General features: G+C 31.5%; 1 protein-coding gene across 7 annotated transcripts; it reads right to left on the bottom strand.

Annotated features, from left to right (window-relative positions):
* Positions 1–5297: 5297 nt before the first annotated feature.
* On the bottom strand, positions 5298–13800 carry LOC144546362 (small RNA degrading nuclease 1-like). 7 transcript variants are annotated; one of them, XM_078294902.1, is made up of 22 exons: positions 13475–13800; positions 12979–13065; positions 12545–12613; positions 12266–12406; positions 12064–12180; positions 11517–11586; positions 11059–11159; positions 10652–10795; positions 9996–10100; positions 9791–9895; positions 9497–9682; positions 8983–9162; positions 8815–8904; positions 8066–8134; positions 7817–7957; positions 7604–7720; positions 7434–7503; positions 7236–7336; positions 6882–7010; positions 6385–6486; positions 6152–6262; positions 5298–5667 (listed from the first exon to the last, which is right to left on the bottom strand). In XM_078294902.1, exons 1-22 carry the CDS (start codon positions 13781–13783, stop codon positions 5575–5577), a joined length of 2637 nt encoding a protein of 878 aa, XP_078151028.1. In that variant the 5' UTR covers positions 13784–13800; the 3' UTR covers positions 5298–5574. The 7 variants fall into 7 exon arrangements, 6 of the variants coding, with proteins under 6 accessions (XP_078151028.1, XP_078151031.1, XP_078151030.1 ...); XR_013508752.1 differs by lacking the exon at positions 7236–7336; XM_078294905.1 differs by lacking the exon at positions 6152–6262.
* Between the last annotated feature and the right edge of the window lie 5259 nt (positions 13801–19059).

Raw genomic sequence — 19059 nt, 5'->3', positions numbered from 1 at the left:
GTGTCATGCACATTTATAAATTAACCGGTTAACTTTTATACAACGTGTCACACACGTTTATAAATTAACCAATGTTTTTGCTTGTTATTTTTACATAACATTTATAATTTAATTATAACACGTATAATTAATTATAACCATCTTACTATTGATCATAACCAATTTATAATCAATCACAATAAGATTCTCCGATTAACTCCTATATGGTGTGACCCAATAGGATCTGTGTTATGTTGGTAAATAGAGTTAAAATTGTTTTAACTTCTATAATCATGGGTGGCATCTGGCAACACATCATGACCATCCAATTACACAGATGATGCTGTACTGTACAATATCACGATCCAGTAAACAATTTACTTGTGTCTGTTCTTCTGTCTCATAGCTATCAGATCAGTTTCAAGGTAGATGTGTGTCATCCTTGCTAACTGAATCTTTTCTTGATCTTGAGCAGATTATCAAATATAATTACTTTTGTAATTATACCGCTAGTAGATAATCTTACTCTATCAAGGGGCCCAGTGATGCTATAGCTCGTATAGAGATACGAAGGACAAATAGTATTCTTGGTAAACTATCACTTCCTCAGCTAAGCTATACATATGAAAAAGCTACCGTTATGACTGCTTTTTACGGACAACGGTGGATAACAATCACACATACATATTTCTCAGTGGGAACGATAAATACCTCATACTGTAGAACGTGACACTGAATGAAAACATAAATGACACGAACACAATTCTATTTAATGTTTCATTCGGGGTCTGTCAAATACCATGTTTCTAGAACATGTATCTATGTGATTAAAATGACATCTCGTGTCAGGTGGTTTGTAAAACTTAACAATCTTTTAATCCACATACTAACCTTATCGCGGTAATTAGTGTTCCTGCTAATTACCTTGGTCAGTGACCTTTTAAGAGTATATATTATCTATATTATGGAGTTTCACAATTTCAGTCATGAACTCGAAATGATCCATAAATTCAATAATACTCAAGGCAACAAAATGATATTAATCATTCAATTCATGAACAAAGCTTTGTGATAAATTATCGTATTATTGACTTCTAGATTATTACACTAACAAGATTTACCTATTCACATTGTGCCTAAGAGAGCGGAGTAGGTCCGATGTATTTCAGGACCGTCCAATCTGCTTTAAGATCTGTGCGCATAAATATTAAAGCGGAGCGTACGGATCTTAAAACAGATCAAACGGTTCTGGAGCCATCGGACCTACTCCGCAGTCTGCACGGAATGCTAGATTACATGTGAAACTATTTATGTTAACAATCATGATAAATTGACAATAATATAATTAAATTTTGTGTTTAACATTTAAGATCTCATGTCTTGAAAAAAAAAATGATATTTATTGAATGTATTACTGTTCATAAGATGATTTTAATTTTTAACAGATTAATATTTGCAATTGGATTTGAAGGCAAACCGAATCCGAATTGAAGCACCGCTAGAAGACAAGAAAAGAATTGTTCTTTTTTGTTGTTTATATCGTTTCCTTGAGTAAGAGGTGATGGATGGTTTAAGAGTTGGTTCAAGAATTCAGACTAAGCCAAGTTGAAGCCATGTTAAATTCTCTAACAAAGCATTTAATGATGTTTTTTGAAGCACAAAAGAATGCAAGTTTTAAAACAAACTATCAATTAAAGAAATTCATGGAATATTTTCTTCACATAATGGTATTATAAAAAAATTAGCATAATTCCGACTAGTATAATATTAGTGTTATATGACACTAACACCAAAACTTATTAGATAGGTTTTAAAAGACAAATTTAAACCGTTCAAATTGATTTATTTTTTGTGTGATGTGTTTACATGCAAAAAAAAAAAAAAAAAATTCGAACTATTTTAATATCAAGTCAAGCGGTCAAAAACATTGAAAATGAATGAATTAATATTAACATAAAAACTCTCATATTTGACTTTGACTTGATACTAAATGAATTCCAAAAATTATAAATCTTGTATGTAAATTGTAAACACATAACTTATAATAAAGTATATCGGTTTGAACGATTTGGATTCACCATTTGAAGTCAATTCGATAAGTTTAGGAGTTAGTGTTATATAGGCTGAAATGATACTGATGCCGTATTAGCTGGATTCGTTATCGGTTATTTAGATTAAAGTACGTATTAAATTTAAGTCAATTTGATTTGATCAGTCATTTATCTTAAAGAAATTAAAACTCTATTTTTTTTTTGTTAGATGAAAGAGTAAATAATTTTGAATCGGTCCAAACTTTAAACACATACATATTATAATTATTTAATGCCTAGACCACATTTAAGTTCATTTAATTCCAATTAAGAGCAAATTGATTGCTGATGAATAGTTATTTTTCTGACTTAATGCCTAAATTTATTAGAAAAATACTAGATTGTTTGAAAGATTCTGACACCTTTCGTTTTCTTTAACCATGCAAAAGGTAGGATAATGACACAGGACAATGACAAGTAACAACTATTAATATTTTTTTTTTATTGTTGTAACTCTATTCCTAGATGCTTAAATTTATATTGTCTGATACTTAAACCTGATTTTTTTTTTTGTTGTTGTTGTTGTTTAAATTTAGAGACGGATTTAAAATTTTCGTCAGGCAGCTCAAAAATAACGAATCAGATATAAATAGTTAACTGGATTTAAATTCATTTGCTAATCGAATACTCGGGATTTTGTCAGAGAGGTACAAAAATAGCAAATCTTATTTAAGTAGTTAATTGAGTTCAAACTCATTAGCTAATTGAATACTTAGGATTTTCGTTAGGGGCACAAAAATAGCGAATCAGATTTAATTAATTAATTGAGTTCAAACCCATTAACTAATCAGATAGTAGGTATTTTAATCCATAATTTAATCCAAATTACAAATCAAAATTTCAGAAAAGGATAAAAAAATTTCGGGGAGAACAAAGTCTATCCAGACCTATAATTATTTATAAAAATTCAAAATCCAAGACACATCCGCTCCTGATTTAAATTTGTATAGTGAAATATTTAAATTTTAATAATGTGTATTTCAACTATGAATAATTATATGTTTAAAATTAAATTAACTTGTATAGTCAAATGCTCATATTTCAATTTCAACTATTTTCTTTTGATATGTTTCCTTCTGATTTTTAAAACAAAAAATGAGAACAAAAACAAAAGAAAAAGCGTCGGTGCTACGCGTTAGAAGTGTGCACACAATATGCAAAACAGGTGGCAAGTGAATGAAAACGTGGTTAGTAGTCAATGGATGACACCATCAATCCATAATATATTAATTTTATAATTGCACCGCTCACCTCTCATGCAAAAATTTGAGACAGCTATCTCTTATAATTTAGACCTTAGCTTAGGATCCATGCAACCTTTTGACTCCGGATTCTCTGTGGCACCTGCATGCGGTCATTTTTGTTTTTATTCCTGTTTGTCATTTTTTGTCTATCATGTCGTACCTTTTACCTAACATGACATTACAGTTGTCTTATCATATTTAGATTTATATATAACAATTATTAATTGGTACTGTTATTTTTAAGTGGTTCCGAAAATGACAGTTTTATAAAATATTTAATAAAAAAAAAAAAAATTTAAAAATAAAAAAAAAAAAATTTGATCTTCATAATTTATAAATCTTGTTGAACGGTTTAAATTGGACTTTGAAAATATAAAAACCAAATTGATAGCTCCACAGACTTTGAACTACCAGTTTGATCTTAACCATTATCTATATATATATATATGGGCTATGGTGCATTGCAATGCATGGAGGGGTTTGTGCATTGGACCATAAATCTAAAATTCAAAATCCAAATGGCCGATCCAAACCATTCATCTTGTTCTCCATATTAATATATGCTTGGAGACCAAATTTTACATTTTTCTAAATGTTTTTTACTATTTATTAAGTATTTTACAAAATTGTTGATCCAACGGTGGCTGCTGATTTTACTGTTTTGTTAAGTTACAATTGGATCAACAATTTTGTAAAATACTTAATAAATAGTAAAAAAATTCAGAAAAATGTAAAATTTGGTCTCCGAGCACATATTAATATGGAGAACAAGATGAACGGTTTGGATCGGTCATTTGGATTTTGAATTTTAGATTTATGGTACAATGCACAAACCCCTCCATGCATTGCAATGCACCATAGCCCATCTCTCTCTCTCTCTCTCTCTCTCTCTCTCTCTCTATATATATATATATATATATATATATATATAATTTGGCTAAAATGCTTTTCGATCGAAGTGCTTACAGGTCAAATTTTAATATTTCATATTAGGAATATCAATCTAAATATCTCAATAAATTTGTTATATAATAAAATATAGAATACCGATTTTTATCATTTTTCAAATTTTTTAATTATTTTTTATGATTTACAAAAGATGGCCTCGTTAGTTTCTCTAATGTATCATAAATTGTTGATTAAGGGTCTAAAGACTCCAGGCATGTGATATTTTACCAAATTTACTGTAATTAAATAAAGTAAATGGCAACAAAAATACTTAAATTGTATACTAATATGTTGAACTCATGTATTAAAAAACAAATTTAGATACATAGTTGACATGGAGATGGAGTTCCATCTTTCCAATTTAAGTATCAACAAAGAAATTTTTTAACTAATAAGTAAAACTAGGAAGTTTCAACAAATATATTACTTTTTCTTTAATAATTAGACGTAACAACAACTAGTTCTACCTTCTAATAATTGGCCAAGAAATATTTGACTCAAGATTCCATCTAATAAAGTAAAACTAATGATTATTCAAAGAATATTGATTTGTTGTACCAAATGTTTACCTCACTTGTCAATTTGTTCAACACCAAAAAGATCAAGTGAGCAGAGCACCGATTTTTTTTTTTTTTTTTATATCCTCCATAAATTAAAAAATTCCAGAAATCCAGGCGGATTGCTAGGAAAATGCTTCCACTCACTCTTTTCTCTTCTGTTTGGGTTGAAAAGAAAAACATGTCTACACAGGACTTGTTACTGTTTCTGTGGGAAAAAAAAAAATTCACTTTGAGTGAATTTTTTTTTCTCATATGCACAATGTTTCAACCATTCAAATTAAATTCAAACCCAAACTCATTTCGGTTCCCGCCTAACAGCCGTTTTTCTAGCAAACCATCAGGATTCCTAGCGGTTTATAAACCCAGAACCATTAGAATTCCATAACAACAGTCAGGAATTCTGATGGGTGGGGGAATTTAAAAATAAATAAATAAAGGGCATGTTTGGAATTTTTTAATTTATGGAGGATATATATAAAAAAAACAATATTGGGTTTCTTTCAAAATAAATATATAAAAAAATAAGTAATCTCGTCCTTTACAGATTCAACATTAAACAAATAAGGATACAACAATGATTCCTAACAAAATTTCTTCACAAAACTACTGCTTTTAAATCCAAAACACAACTATTCCATGAGTAACCTGTGTTTCTTTTACAAATTAAAGATCTCATCTTCTCCTGAATGAAATTTGCGGTCTTTTTAAGTTATCGGTGCAGCCGTTTGTGACAGGTGGAAACCTTTAACTCGATTAGTTATGTGACATTTTGCGTATATTAAAGGTCACCATCTCACCATTTCCAAGCCTCAACGAAACTCGTTTTTGCAATCTTCCACATAAATCCTATTTTAAATATGTAGAGTAAATTTCTTCACCGACAAAAATGTAAGGGAGATAAATAGGTATCCACTTGACAGATGCCATACCAGAAATCAGTACAAGTTAAACCTAGGGATGTTAATGGGTACAAAATGGGTCACGTGGAAGCATTTTCATACCCTTATCCATTATGTTAGCGAAAAAAGTAACTTGAGCCTTACCCATTATGGGTCGAGTAAACGGATAAAAGGGTGCCTTTAAATAGATATATATGGGTCATCCCCATATAAGTATATATAATTTCATTTTTAATAATTACCGTACATGGTAGCTGGTACAAAATAGTCTGTATGTGTACCCTTACCCATTATGTTAACAAAAGAAATTTTACCCTAACCCATCTAATCGAATATGATACGGGTCAGGTAAACGGATAAACAGGTACCATTAACACCCCCAATTAAACCCTAATAATATAGGTGAGTCCATGATAGAACTATAATAGTACCTGGTTTAAATCTCCATCTAAATCTTCAAAAGCCTTCTCTGCTTCCTTTGCATTTCTAAATTCTACTAATGTAGCATATACATTACCACTACCACTTACTCGTACATCCTTCTGTTAATTTAATTAGCAAGAAAAGGAAAGAAATCAAATGCAGAAATGAATTTTACACAATTGCATTTCAAACAAAATGTTAAAGAGAGATTAATTAAGACAAAGGGAAGTGAACTACTTACATCAACATTTGGTTTCCCTGGTAGTAATCTACTCAATTCTTCACAAGATACCTTTACTGGTACCTTATGCACCTTAAGCTTGGCCAAGTCAGATTCAGACACCTGATTATCACATCATATCAGGTTAAAAATTGTTTTGTCAGATATCAGGTATTATCTCATTTCATGAAATTTGCTCATTATGTGATTTATCTTATTTCATGGCATGTTTAATACATGCCAGAGTATCAACACAAACAGGTCTCACATAAAGGCTTAACATACAAAGACTATAGTGAAGGACAAAACATTTCTCTTAAACATGGTTACATATTTTTTTATTCTTTTAATAAAGGGTAAAATGGGTACTTTGTAAATTTAAAATGAGCTTTAATAAAAAAAGTCAATAAATTGGGTAAGTTTGTGAGTTTTTGAAATTTTAGATGGGAAATACGTAATTTCAAGGTTTTTGAGGGGTATAAATGAAATTCCCTTGTAGTAAAAATACTGTAACTTACATAGGAAACTTTAATTGGTTGGTTGAAACCGTGTTTCAGTTTTGCAAGAACAATTTCCATTGTTGCTTTTGCATCATTTAAGCAGTCATGTGTTTCACCTTCTTCTCTCACTGCTCTACTCAACACAGCCTGCCAAATTATAACAATACCAACACAAACGGAATGAAAAACTGATTATTATGCTTTCCATATTCCCAAAATACCTCATCGCAACTTTATCACATAGCCAACCAACTCTACCATTTTAGAACAGTTAATCTTAAACAATAATTTTAAACCCAAATTGGAACAGTCACAACTTGCCGAGAGGGGGGGGGCGGGGGGGGGGGGGGGGGGGGGGTTTGAAATATGTACCTTGCACAAATTATTCAAAGAAGGAGATACTCCAGGTGGTAAATCAGCATGTTTAAATATACATGTCGTGTCAATTACCAGTGGATAATCGATTTTCAGAGCTGCATGAAGTGACCCAATAATGAATTGTCAGAGCCAACACTACTTAATTGAAATATAATAGATATGTCAGAGTTAAAGCAATTTGTTTATTTTTACCTCGTAAATCAAAAAACAAACTATGGCCTATTAATATAGTCCCCTTCTTCAAGATCTTTCTAAATGATTTCTGAGCAAAAAAAAAAGTACCAATTATGATCAACAAAATATACAGTAATGTTAAATGCTTAAGATAACCATATAAAATGTAAACAATGGCAAATTCATACCTGTATTTTAGCTAATGTGCATGTTACTCCATCCAAATCTTCGGCTGATATACCTGTTATGTGTGTTCGGTAGTCTTTAACCGGCTTACCAGGACATATATATTTATCTATCAGTACCTATAAAAAAACAAAATCTCCTTCTAAATTTTTAACCGCAGATAGATAAATGATCAATGTATAGTAAGAAAGAGAGAGAGAGAGAGAGGTTCATACCATCAAATTTTGGTCTACAGCACAAACTCGTACCGGTGCTTCAGTACCATCTTCACAAAGAACCATCTCACAATCAATAGCAACAATGGATTTTGATTCTATTATATTAGATACTGAACCTACTTTCATCACCTTCCAATCCTAAGGAAATAAGAATTGCTGGTATTACATAATAAGAATTTATGAATTAATAAATAGCACATTTTTTGGGAAGGAAAAGATACAAAATGAGAGAGCAACAGAAGAAACCTCATTATAAGACGGGAAGTCATAATTTCTTCTATAATCTGGGTACTCTGCTGTCAAACGGGCTAACTTCTGCTTATTTAAAAGATAGTTTTTTCAATAAACATATAGAAATCTAAATCATGCCATATTTTATTTGAACAGATTCTCATTTTGACCGAACTTCATACATGGATTGACCCAACCCAACTGAAATGCAACAGGTATGGTTAGGGCGAAATTCATTAATTTAATAAATTTTCATTTCACAATTCCATTTGTAGGAATAATCAACCTACATTAGAAATTAGGAAGGACCAGGACATTGCTATTCCTCCTATTTTTCTCTGATGCCAGCATAGACCAGAGAAAAAAAAAAGAAAAATTTACTGATCTAACACCTACATGCACCAGATGTGCCTATGTATACTCAAAACTTTCAACATTACGTATTTCCTCCTCTAAAATCATAATATCATATTTTTTATTATGATATTTCGAAGTATGATGTTATGAACTATAGATGGGGAAATATGTAGTTTCAAAAGTTAGGGGCATACATGTAATTCCCCTTATTTTTTTTTTTGTAAGATTGCTGATGTCAAAAGAAAAAAAAAATAGGGAACACTGTTCCTGTCCCTAATATGGCTTATTAATTCTAAATGAAATTTAGAATCAAATAGAGTTAGATAAAAAAATTCCGGAAAGAGGGAGCATAACAGTACTGGTCATACATAACAGTCGGTTCTGGTACTAAGATACAATTTACTTACCAGTTCAGAGGACTCTGATTCCGGAAATTTGCTGATATGCTGCTCTAAAGCCACAAGCTGAGTGTGTCTTTTCCTCATTTTATCAAAATACTATACAAGCACATGACAAGGAAATAAGCTGTAAGAGGTAGCATGTATTAAATTATCAGAATTATAGATGAAAAATACCTTTTGGAGATGGGAAGAAAAGGTACTGAGAAAAGCTGTAAGAGTTTTCTCGTCTCTTTTTGCGGGGTCAGAGAGGCTACTACCAAGTTTTTTATCATGACTTGTCAGAAATTCTTTCCAATTTCCTTTGCTACCCGCTAGACCTCGCCTTTGGGTCTTCCTTACAATCTCCGCCAGGGCCTGGTATTGATAAAATATATAAAAAAAATGGATTTAAGTAAAAGTCAATTGACATTTACAGTATCTTCAATATAAAAATAGATATAATTCTCCCTTTTGCAATATAAGTTGAGAAAATTTCACCAAACCTAATATCTTTTTTGGGATGTTTGCAAAGAACATCCAGAGGTAAACATCACTAAATTAAACAAATGAAACCCCATAACCCTAACTTATTCTAACAGATGGGCATCAAATAGTTCAAACTTGCTTTGCTATTAGAAACAGGAGGCTATTATTTGCAATAATGTGAATATAAGAAGTAATTACAATTGAAAAGAAAAATTCTTTTAACCTCCTTTTCAGATAAGCAGGGATCATGAGAAATTTTAAGCTTCTTTGAATTATCTTTTCTCTCTTCTTCAACTCCATTTGCATCCTCCCGTAGCCTTTTTGTCACCAATTTACCTACTGAGACTTTCACAACCTCTCCATTCTCCCGTCTGAATACAACTACCTTTTGCTGCCTTCCAAAATTATCCTTTTTTCAAAAAAAGAAAAAGAAATAAAACAGGTGTGCTGAATAAGTATATATATATATTTATATATATATAGCATAAATCATAACCAAAATAATATATTTCCGTACCTGGGAGATCATGCCATTTAATGCTTCATATGCACCATCTGCTTCTTTTGAATTTTTAAATTTCACAAATGTAGAATACAAATCACCTTTTACTTTTATACGGTCCTGACAAAGTAAAAGGCTAGAGTTAAAAACAAGTTAAGAAACAATCAACTACTTGGTTTGTTGGAAGAGAGTAGTTATTATAATAGCAATAAAAACTTACATGAATTTCAGGAGTTCCTGGAAATATGCGAGTTAACTCTAGGTAAGGCACGGAAACTGGTACACGATGTACAAGTAGGTCCTTAGAGCTCAAGTCAGGCAATGCCTGAGTATTTATTAAGAGCATTGGTGAAGATTCTCAAAAAACAAAAGAAAAATTAAATAATAATGCATGAAGAATGAGGCTATGGTACTATGCGATCTGAACTGTTCAACAAGCTAGCATAGTAGAAATTAATCTCTGTTTTCAAAATCCAAAGAGTCGATCTGAACTGTTCAACAAGATCTCCATTGAAAATGTACTTGAATATTAAATTTTATAATTTTTATAATTGTTTTACTATTTTTAAGATATGTAGAAAATCATTACTTTTGAATGGTCTTAAATCTTTAGATCAAGTGATTTTCTACCTATCTAAAAATATACTATGAAAATTCTAAAAATTGTGAACTTTGATTTACATGTACAAAATTATATGGTGATTATGTTGAACGGCTCAGATCAATTGTTTGGACTTTAAAAACGGAGATATTGATCCATAGTATGGCAAAACCCGCACTATGCATAGTACCATAGCCTCACTCATGCATGAATACTTTTGTTACCAGTTGGTAAGAGCATGAACAAGTTCTATCACAGTTATAAGAGAACAGTACCGAGACTTTTGAGTGGTCACTTGTAGAATCAGATGAAATGTTAATGGGATGATCAAAACCATGTTCTAGTTTAGCATGAACAAGTCTCATTGCGGCTTTTGCTTCTTCTAAACAGTTGCGTGCTATCACTTCTCCCAAAACCACCTACCAGAGAATATAAAAAAAGAAATGAGCAAAAGAAGTCTGGTATTAAGAATAAGATAATAGAAGAGCTGATCTCCATATTAAAATGTGCATGGAGACCAAATTTAAAATTTTTTGGAAATTTTTTTTAGATAGGTATAAAATCACTGCTTTTTGACCATCCAGAACTGCCTACCCAGAGATGTCTGGTATTAAGAATTAAGATAATAGAAGGGTTATTTTGCAATTTTGCAAAAGAGAGAAGGATGGGAACTGATACGTACCAAGCCTAACTTGTTCAACAAAGGGGTGCATCCGGTTGCTAAATTAGCGTAACTAAAAATGCTAGCTGTGTCAACTACCAATGAATAATCGATTTTCAAAGCTGCATTAAATCAATAAAAAGATATTTTAATCAAGAACAAAATAAGCTAAATTCACCTTGAATTTTCATATTAACCAATTGGATTACTTCATCAATGGGTTCAATTTTGAGGTCAAATTTATCACATTTAATGAAGAAATTTCCCATTAGACAGTTCAACTATCCCATCATTACAATTTTCTCAAAACATCTAAGGTATTAGCAGCAAATATTACAGAAACCTGTATCTTGCTCCAAAAAGTAAAAGAACAATAAAGAAAAGGAAAGGTCACACAATCTACAGAGTAAAGCAATAAGGCATGGCACATATGAAATAAATTCAGTATAAATGTTACAGTAAATTGTTGCAATTATTACCTTTCAAATCATTGAATAGTCCATGCCCGATTAAAACGGGGCCCTTCTTCAAAATCTTTTTCAAGGATTTCTGAGCAGGAGTAACAACAAATTAAAAAAAAGGAAAAAAAAATACAAGGTATATTTACCTTGTGATGAACAAAAACAAAATAATATCACCACTTAGTACCAGACAAAGCTCAACTTGATCACTGTATCTTCCCTTTGTTCTGGACTTTATTAAATAGTTTGGGCAAATTTCATATATACCCCTGAAAAACTTTGAAATTACATATTTCCCCTCTAAACTTCATAATATCATATAAACCCTTGCAAATTTCAAAAACTCACAAAAGAAGACAAATGAATCATTTGCCCTCCGAAACCGACTAATTACAAGATTGAAATTTTTCTTAAACAGGCTACATATTTTTAATTTTTTTTTTAAAAAAGGGTAAAATGGGTACTTTATGCTCAATGGATAGTTTTATCTTCTGGTTTGGAGAAGAAGAATCTGGTACTAACAATTACAACAAAAATTTTACTAAGAAAAACAAATAGTGTATACCTGTACATTACTTAAGGAGCATGTAACTCCATCCAAGTTTTCAGCAGAAATACCAGTAATGGATGTTCTGTAGTTTTTAACTGATTTACTAGGGTTTACTAGTCTATCCATTATGACCTACAAAAATAACAGTCAGATTAAGAATTTTGAACCATGTATAAACAATATTAAAAATGATTGCTAGTTAAATAAAACGACAAACCTCCAATTTTTGGTCAACAGCACAAACCCGTACCAGTTCTTCGGTACCGTCTGTACAAAGTACTGTTTCACAATGAATAGCAATCATGGATTTTGAGTCCATTTTTTCAGGTAGTTTTTCCAGTGTTATGAATTCCCACCCCTACACATACACATACAAAGGAAATACATTTATTAGCAACAAAAATTAACATTTTTTCTGGATTCTATACAAAAAATGAAAATTGAAATCAAAAGCCAACGAACAAATAAATAGAGAGAGAGAGAGAGAGAGAGGAACCTCCTTATAGGATGGAAATACATAATTCCTTGTGTAATCTGGGTGCTCTGCTGTTAAACGGACCAACCTCTACATTTACAAAGTAAATTTTCATTCAAAAATATAAGTCTTAAATATAGCACTTTTAGCTAAATCTAAATTAAAAAAAAAAAAAGAGAGACCTCACACTTCTAGTTACAAAGAGAAATTGTCCTTGTAGTTTTGCTATAAACCCATATGTCACCTCAAAATTTGGTCCTAGATGTACCAGTACCAGTACCAGTACCAGTTTTGCTATAAACCCATACGTCACCTAATTGTTTGGTTTTATATGTACCGCTTTTAATATGTAGCAGTACCAGTACCAGGCTATGCAATACTGGGTGCTTTTGGCTGAACCTAAGGTAGACACAGATCAAGGAAATACAAATAACTATCAAAATATAAATTGTTACCATCTGGGGAGGCTCCAAATTGTGCGACTTGTTAAAGTGCAGAAACATTTTACAGTCATTATATCTTTTTATCATCTTCACAAAATACTACAAAAAAATAAAATAAATAAACCATACAAAAAAGATTCATCAGACACCCAATAAAGATTTCTTTTCACCAATTGAAGGATACCATCTTAACAACTATAAATTTTTCTAAAAATTTGGAATCATGACAAACAACTTCTCGGGGGCTACTTATTTAAGAAAACCCAACTTTTTATTTTTATTTCAATCCCATAGGTAATTCATTAAACTAAAAGTCAATAGAAAATAACCTAAAACTAAGATTAATCTAAGCATAGATACCCAGAAATACCAGTAAATACCAGAAATTACCAGCAAACCAAAAATTACCTGAAAAACACTTAGATTCAGAAAATACCTTAAAACTAAGCTTAATCTAAGCATTAAACCTTAAACCCACCTTCAAAAACAAGACATGTATAAAAGTTACCTTTACAAAATTTGCAGGGAAGGTAAGGAGAAAGGCAAGTAAGAAATCCTTGGGTTTTCTAGCAGGGTCACCAACGGTACTTCCCAATTTCTTGTCATGGCGCGCCAAATAATCCTTCCAACCTCCTTCGGCTCCTTTCAAATTTTGCTTTTGTGTGAACCTCACAATGTCTACTAGCACCTCTTTGTCGGCACCGTTTAGGAGCTTCCCCATTCCGACTGGAGGTGTCCGGTCCGGTTTTTGGTTGTTGGTGGCGGAGGTGGAGGTGGAAGGGTTTAGAAGAGAAGGCGGCTGAGAGATTTCTTGCATTTTATTAAAACGAATTCGGATCCTAAACGAGTGCGGAATGCATATCCTCTGTATTAACTCAAAAGTTAATGAATCTCAATCGTCTGATCTTAAACGGAGCCAATCCGACCACTGCTTATGATATAGGGGGTCCTTTAATATTAGTGCGGATTTATTCTACACGAATCTTAAAGTATATCGGATGGTCAATATTCCATTAACTCAAAAGATTCCCTTTTGAGTTAATGCAGAGGATATGAATTCACGAGTGCGGATCCTCTGAGATATCTCATTTTTTGATAGACCGACCGGTGCCTATTCGGGGATAGCGCAAGGGACTTATTTTATCATCGAGATTCGTGCAGAGCGTATTTGAACGGTTGAGATTTTCCAATAAGTCACGCAAAATATGAGTTATCTCAGATGATGGAAATCGTAAATAGCGGGTAAATAATTTAACAGAGGAGTTTTGTCTTCACGCAGCGGACGGACTATGAATCAAAGGAACGCTGCATAGGTTCTATGCTCTGCTTGAAGCTAAATTTGCTCTGTTAATATATTTACTCAAATAACCCAAATTTGGGAATTTGAAGAATCTGGACGGCCAGATATGTTCAGCACGAATATTAAAGGAACCCTGTGCGTTCCAAGTTGAATCGGATCGGCCCAGGTTCTGATCAGACGATCTGGATCTAATCTCAAAATTGAGTTACTTCAGAAGATGGGATCGCTCCAAATTACTGTACGGATTTTCAAAGCTGGATACTGACGTGTGGGGCCCGATTGTCAAGACACTTCTCCTGGTTGTACAAAAATTAAGAGTTCATCGTACGACTAGGTGCATATATCAAAACTATAAATTTCCAATATCCTTAAGATTTTATTTCTATTAAAATTATGAATCATTTTTTATATTCTTTTTTTTTTTTAGTGAGGTTATGGCAATTTGCATTTTACGGATCGAAGTGAGCTATATATTCAAATCTCTATTTATAAAGTTCGAGCAGTTAAACATGATCTTCATTTAAAAAGAAACTAGAGATCAAATTTTACATATTTTTAAATGTGCGCAATTCTCAGATTAAATGTGCGCAAAGGATTGTGGGCTAAATGTGCGCAATTCTCAGACTGAAGTGAACCTGTCATACATAATGCATATACAAATATAAATTGTTAATCGAGTGGGTTATTCCAGGCCCAAATCATCGATCTTAAAATGGGCCTTGCTTTATCGGCTTTAAATTTGCTTTTCTCATTTGCCCGTTTGGTATTTGCAGTGCAAACTTTGCATTAAATGAAAAATCATATAATTACTTAAATAGTATAAACTAGATTGAAATATAGAACAACAAAAATCTACATCCAATGATTTTTGTATCTATCCTAAAGTTCATATGATTCAATTATTCGATAATTATTCGTTCGTATCTATATTTAAATTCGTATTCATTATTATTCGTTTCGTATTCATATCCGTTTAATTTGGTTTTAAATTTTGATATCTGTTCACTATCCGTATCTGTATTCATATCCAATCATTGAAAGATAGACATGGATATGGTATCAGCATTATCCACTCCGTTTACACCCCTATCCTAGGACCATCTGATCAACTTTAAAATCCGTGCACTGCTCTTTAATATTTATGAGTTCTCGAATTAATTTTTGTACACATGCACAGATTTTAAAGCGGATCGGATGGTCCTCAAGTCCATAACACCCAAAAGTAGATATGTTGTAGTAATAAACTTTTGATAGTTAGCCAACTTCATTGGAATTCATACCAATTGAAGTAACTCAAATTTGGATAGGGGTGTCAATGATACCCTTTTAATCATTTACCCGATCCATATCGTATTCGATAAGGCTAAGTAAGATTTCTTTTTTTTCATTAGCTTATTGGATATGGGTCTGAGTAAGGATTTTTTTTCATTAGCTAAATGGGTAAGGGTACGGGTAAAGGCTATTTCGTACCTATAGGGTAGGGTAATTATATAAAATATAATAATATAATAATGTTTGAGCAATAATTAGCGAGTACTTTTGTTATCAACAGTGTATTGTTTTTGTTGTAATAAAAATATTGAACATATTATTTTTATTTACATATTTTATTCTTTAATTAAATAATTATAATTTGTTGGAAGATATATTATTGTTTTTGAATTCTCTCATTTTGTAAAAAATATAATTTAGTTAAAATTAATTGTCCATTTATTTTTATTAATAATGTCATTGCATATATATGTGTGAAATAAATGAGTTTGATGTTCTATTTGTAAAAATATAATAAAACTAATTATTATACTAGTATTATTCGTTATTCATCCGTTACCGTTTCGTTACCCGATAATTTTAACAGGTAAGAGTAGAGTAGGGTAAGGTCAATTCTTAATGGGTAAGAATAGAGTATAGGTAAGGTCATTCTTAATGGGTATGAGTATGAAAATGCTTCCACCCTACCCGTATCGTACCCTTTGACACTCGTAAATTTGGAATTTAGATTCAGACCGTTAGATCTTCCTTGACACGAATATTAAAAAGACCTTGTATATTTCACCTAAGGCTAAATTGATCTGGATTATAATCAGATTATCAAGATTAATTTGAGTTACTCCAGAGGATCCGGATTCACTTCGTTGGAGTATAAGGCACATGGAATTTTAAATCACTAAAATGATGCAATTTACAATTTAAACTTGTAAAATTTGAAATGATAAAGATTCAGGGGACCAAATGTTCAACCTATACATGTTTAAATCACTTTCAAGATAATTATCCAATCAATTGTTTGATTGACAAATTAAAATGTTACTGATAGCTGGTTCTGAATCTCTATTGATATTTTTGGACATATTGACAAATTAAAATGGTTTTGAATCTCAAGTGAAGTTACAGTAATATGCATATATTATGGATCAAATCGTGCTATAAAATTTTATTTCATTTTTAAAGTTCAACTAGCTAGTCAACCTGAACCGTTAAACATAATATTTATATGAAAATGTTACCAAAACCAATTTTTTTAATTTTTTAAATCTTTTTTTAGTATTTTTAAAAAATTGATATAAAATCGCTACATTTGAATAGTCTATAATTATTAGATCAAGTAATTTTGTAACATCCGAAAATTTAATATATATTTTTTTAAATAATTTTGGATTTATTTATCAATTTAGAAAACTTAAGGGTTTATTTATAAAAAGGTTAAATAAATTTCTTTGAAATCAATTTCATAAGCGTAAAGTTATATTATAATAAGTGTCTATAGAGAGAGAGAGAGAGCTTGGTAGCCTCTACCAAGTATTTTTCAAAAGAGAGAGAGAGAGATGGACTTGTTGCACTTAGGGGCACCTTTAATTGCTCAAAAACTGAAATTAAATTGCAATTGAAAGTAAAGAGATGAGTTTAGAGAAATTTGACACGCGGGGTGATAACGGAGTTCGGCAAAACAAAGGCCTACGTCTCCGGGGCTTCGCAACCTTGTGAGGTGCGCCTTCCTATTACCCAATACGAAAGGATTACAACTTGTGAACCGTTGAGCCCTTACACACCAAGTGGGAAATCAAACGGCCAACTCAAAAAGGTGAGAACAAGGTCTCGATTGTCTAGAAACATAAGAGAAACACTCAATAGATCACTCTAACCTAATCTATATCAAGATTAGTGAAGTAGGTTTGAGGTTGCTTGAGAGATTTTGAAGTTTTAGGCTCTCACAACAATGGAGTATGCTAAGCTCTCAGAAAATCACTTTTGAATTAATTAGGGTCGGCTGAGGTGGTTTGAAAAGTGATCCCCTCAGTCTATTTATAGTGGCAGCTCAAAAATGAGCTGTTTGATATAAAACGTTACCAACGTTTTGTAAAACGTTACCAACGTTTTATTCAAATGAGCTGTTTGATATAAAACGTTACCAACGTTTTGTAAAACGTTACCAACGTTTTGTAAAACGTTACTAACGTTTTATTCAAATGCGTTTTAGGGTTTTAATTCTCTGACAGCTTAGTAAAACGTTACATAACGTTTTATAATCGTTACAACGTTTCCAAAATGTTATAACGATTTATAAACGTTACACCGTTTATAGTTTGTACTGAACAGCAGTTCTTTAGTTGTTCTGTATCTGTTAAACGTTACAACGTTTGTGAACCGTTATAACGTTTGTAAAACGTTACAACGGTTCTATAATCGTTATAACGTTATAACTTGAACTGAACAGCAGTTCTTCAGTTGTTCTGTATCTGTTAAACGTTACAACGTTTGTGAACCGTTATAACGTTTGTAAAAATGTTACAACGGTTGTATAATCGTTATAACGTTATAACTTGATTCTTTTGAAGCTTCTGATCATTATAAAACGTTCATAACGTTTTATCTCAATTTAATCAACCTCATATATACTTTACCAAGCTTTTGATTTTACAATTAGTATTCTTGATAAAAGTCTTCCCGATTTCTTCAGTCCAAGCATATTATACAGCAGTTCTTACTCTTCTTGGACCTACATATTCTCAAAAATAGAAGAAATCGTAAAATTCAATAATTGTATGTTTTTGCAAATTAGTCAAATAGACGTAAAAGATTATTGTACGAACAACAATCTCCCCCTTTTGGCGATTTGCAAAAACATACAATGTGAGTAAGTGCATAAATCGAAAATTTTCAAAGATTAGTTAATCCAATTTTGATTTTGCATTTCAATCCATTTGTACCAATTTCTCCCCCATTTGGAAATCGACGAAAGGGTGAAAAATTAGCACTAATTTAAAGTGCTCCCCCTCAAACTATGCACTCCCCCTTAATTTAGTAATATAGCAACAATAATTTAGAAAATAAAAAATAAAATAAAAAAAATAAAAAATAAAAAATAAAGTTGAGGGCATAGCTTTAACATGCAATACAATTCAATTTCAATTCACCATATCAACTTATATATATCAATATGCATAAACCATGCATATAAGACATTTCGATTCATACAATCCAAGCAATTTAATACAACTTGTCAAGGCTCCAATATATCCAATTGGACATATTCAACCAATTTTGCAATTTTGCAATATACCCCCTAACAAGTTAGCAATTCATACATCACAATTAAGAACATCTACATCTCATACATATCCACACCAAATTCCAAATAACACAATTCAATCAAGTCATGCAATTCAAACAAATTAAACTAGTTGAAATTCACCAATTTAACAATTCAAAACAATTTTAAACCATTTCAAAGCAACAATTCAACTAATACAACTAAATTAGAACCAATTCAAACAATAAAAATTAAACATGCA

This window comes from Carex rostrata, chromosome 29 (genome assembly GCF_964058835.1).
Source record: "Carex rostrata chromosome 29, lpCarRost1.2, whole genome shotgun sequence".
NCBI lineage: Eukaryota > Viridiplantae > Streptophyta > Magnoliopsida > Poales > Cyperaceae > Carex > Carex rostrata.
Note: the sequence above shows the minus strand (reverse complement) of the source record. Positions and strands in the feature narration are given on the sequence as shown.

What these genes read in the sequence shown, in the direction of transcription:
- LOC144546362 (XM_078294902.1), bottom strand. Translation starts at nt 13,783, where the DNA reads ATGCAAGAAATCTCTCAGCCGCCTTCTCTTCTAAACCCTTCCACCTCC. An exon ending in TGTTGAACAAGTTAGGCTTG is followed by an intron (nt 10,796 to 11,058) that starts GTACGTATCAGT and finishes ATTCTCTGGTAG; the next exon opens with GTGGTTTTGGGAGAAGTGAT. An exon ending in AACCAATTAAAGTTTCCTAT is followed by an intron (nt 6,487 to 6,881) that starts GTAAGTTACAGT and finishes TGTGATAATCAG; the next exon opens with GTGTCTGAATCTGACTTGGC.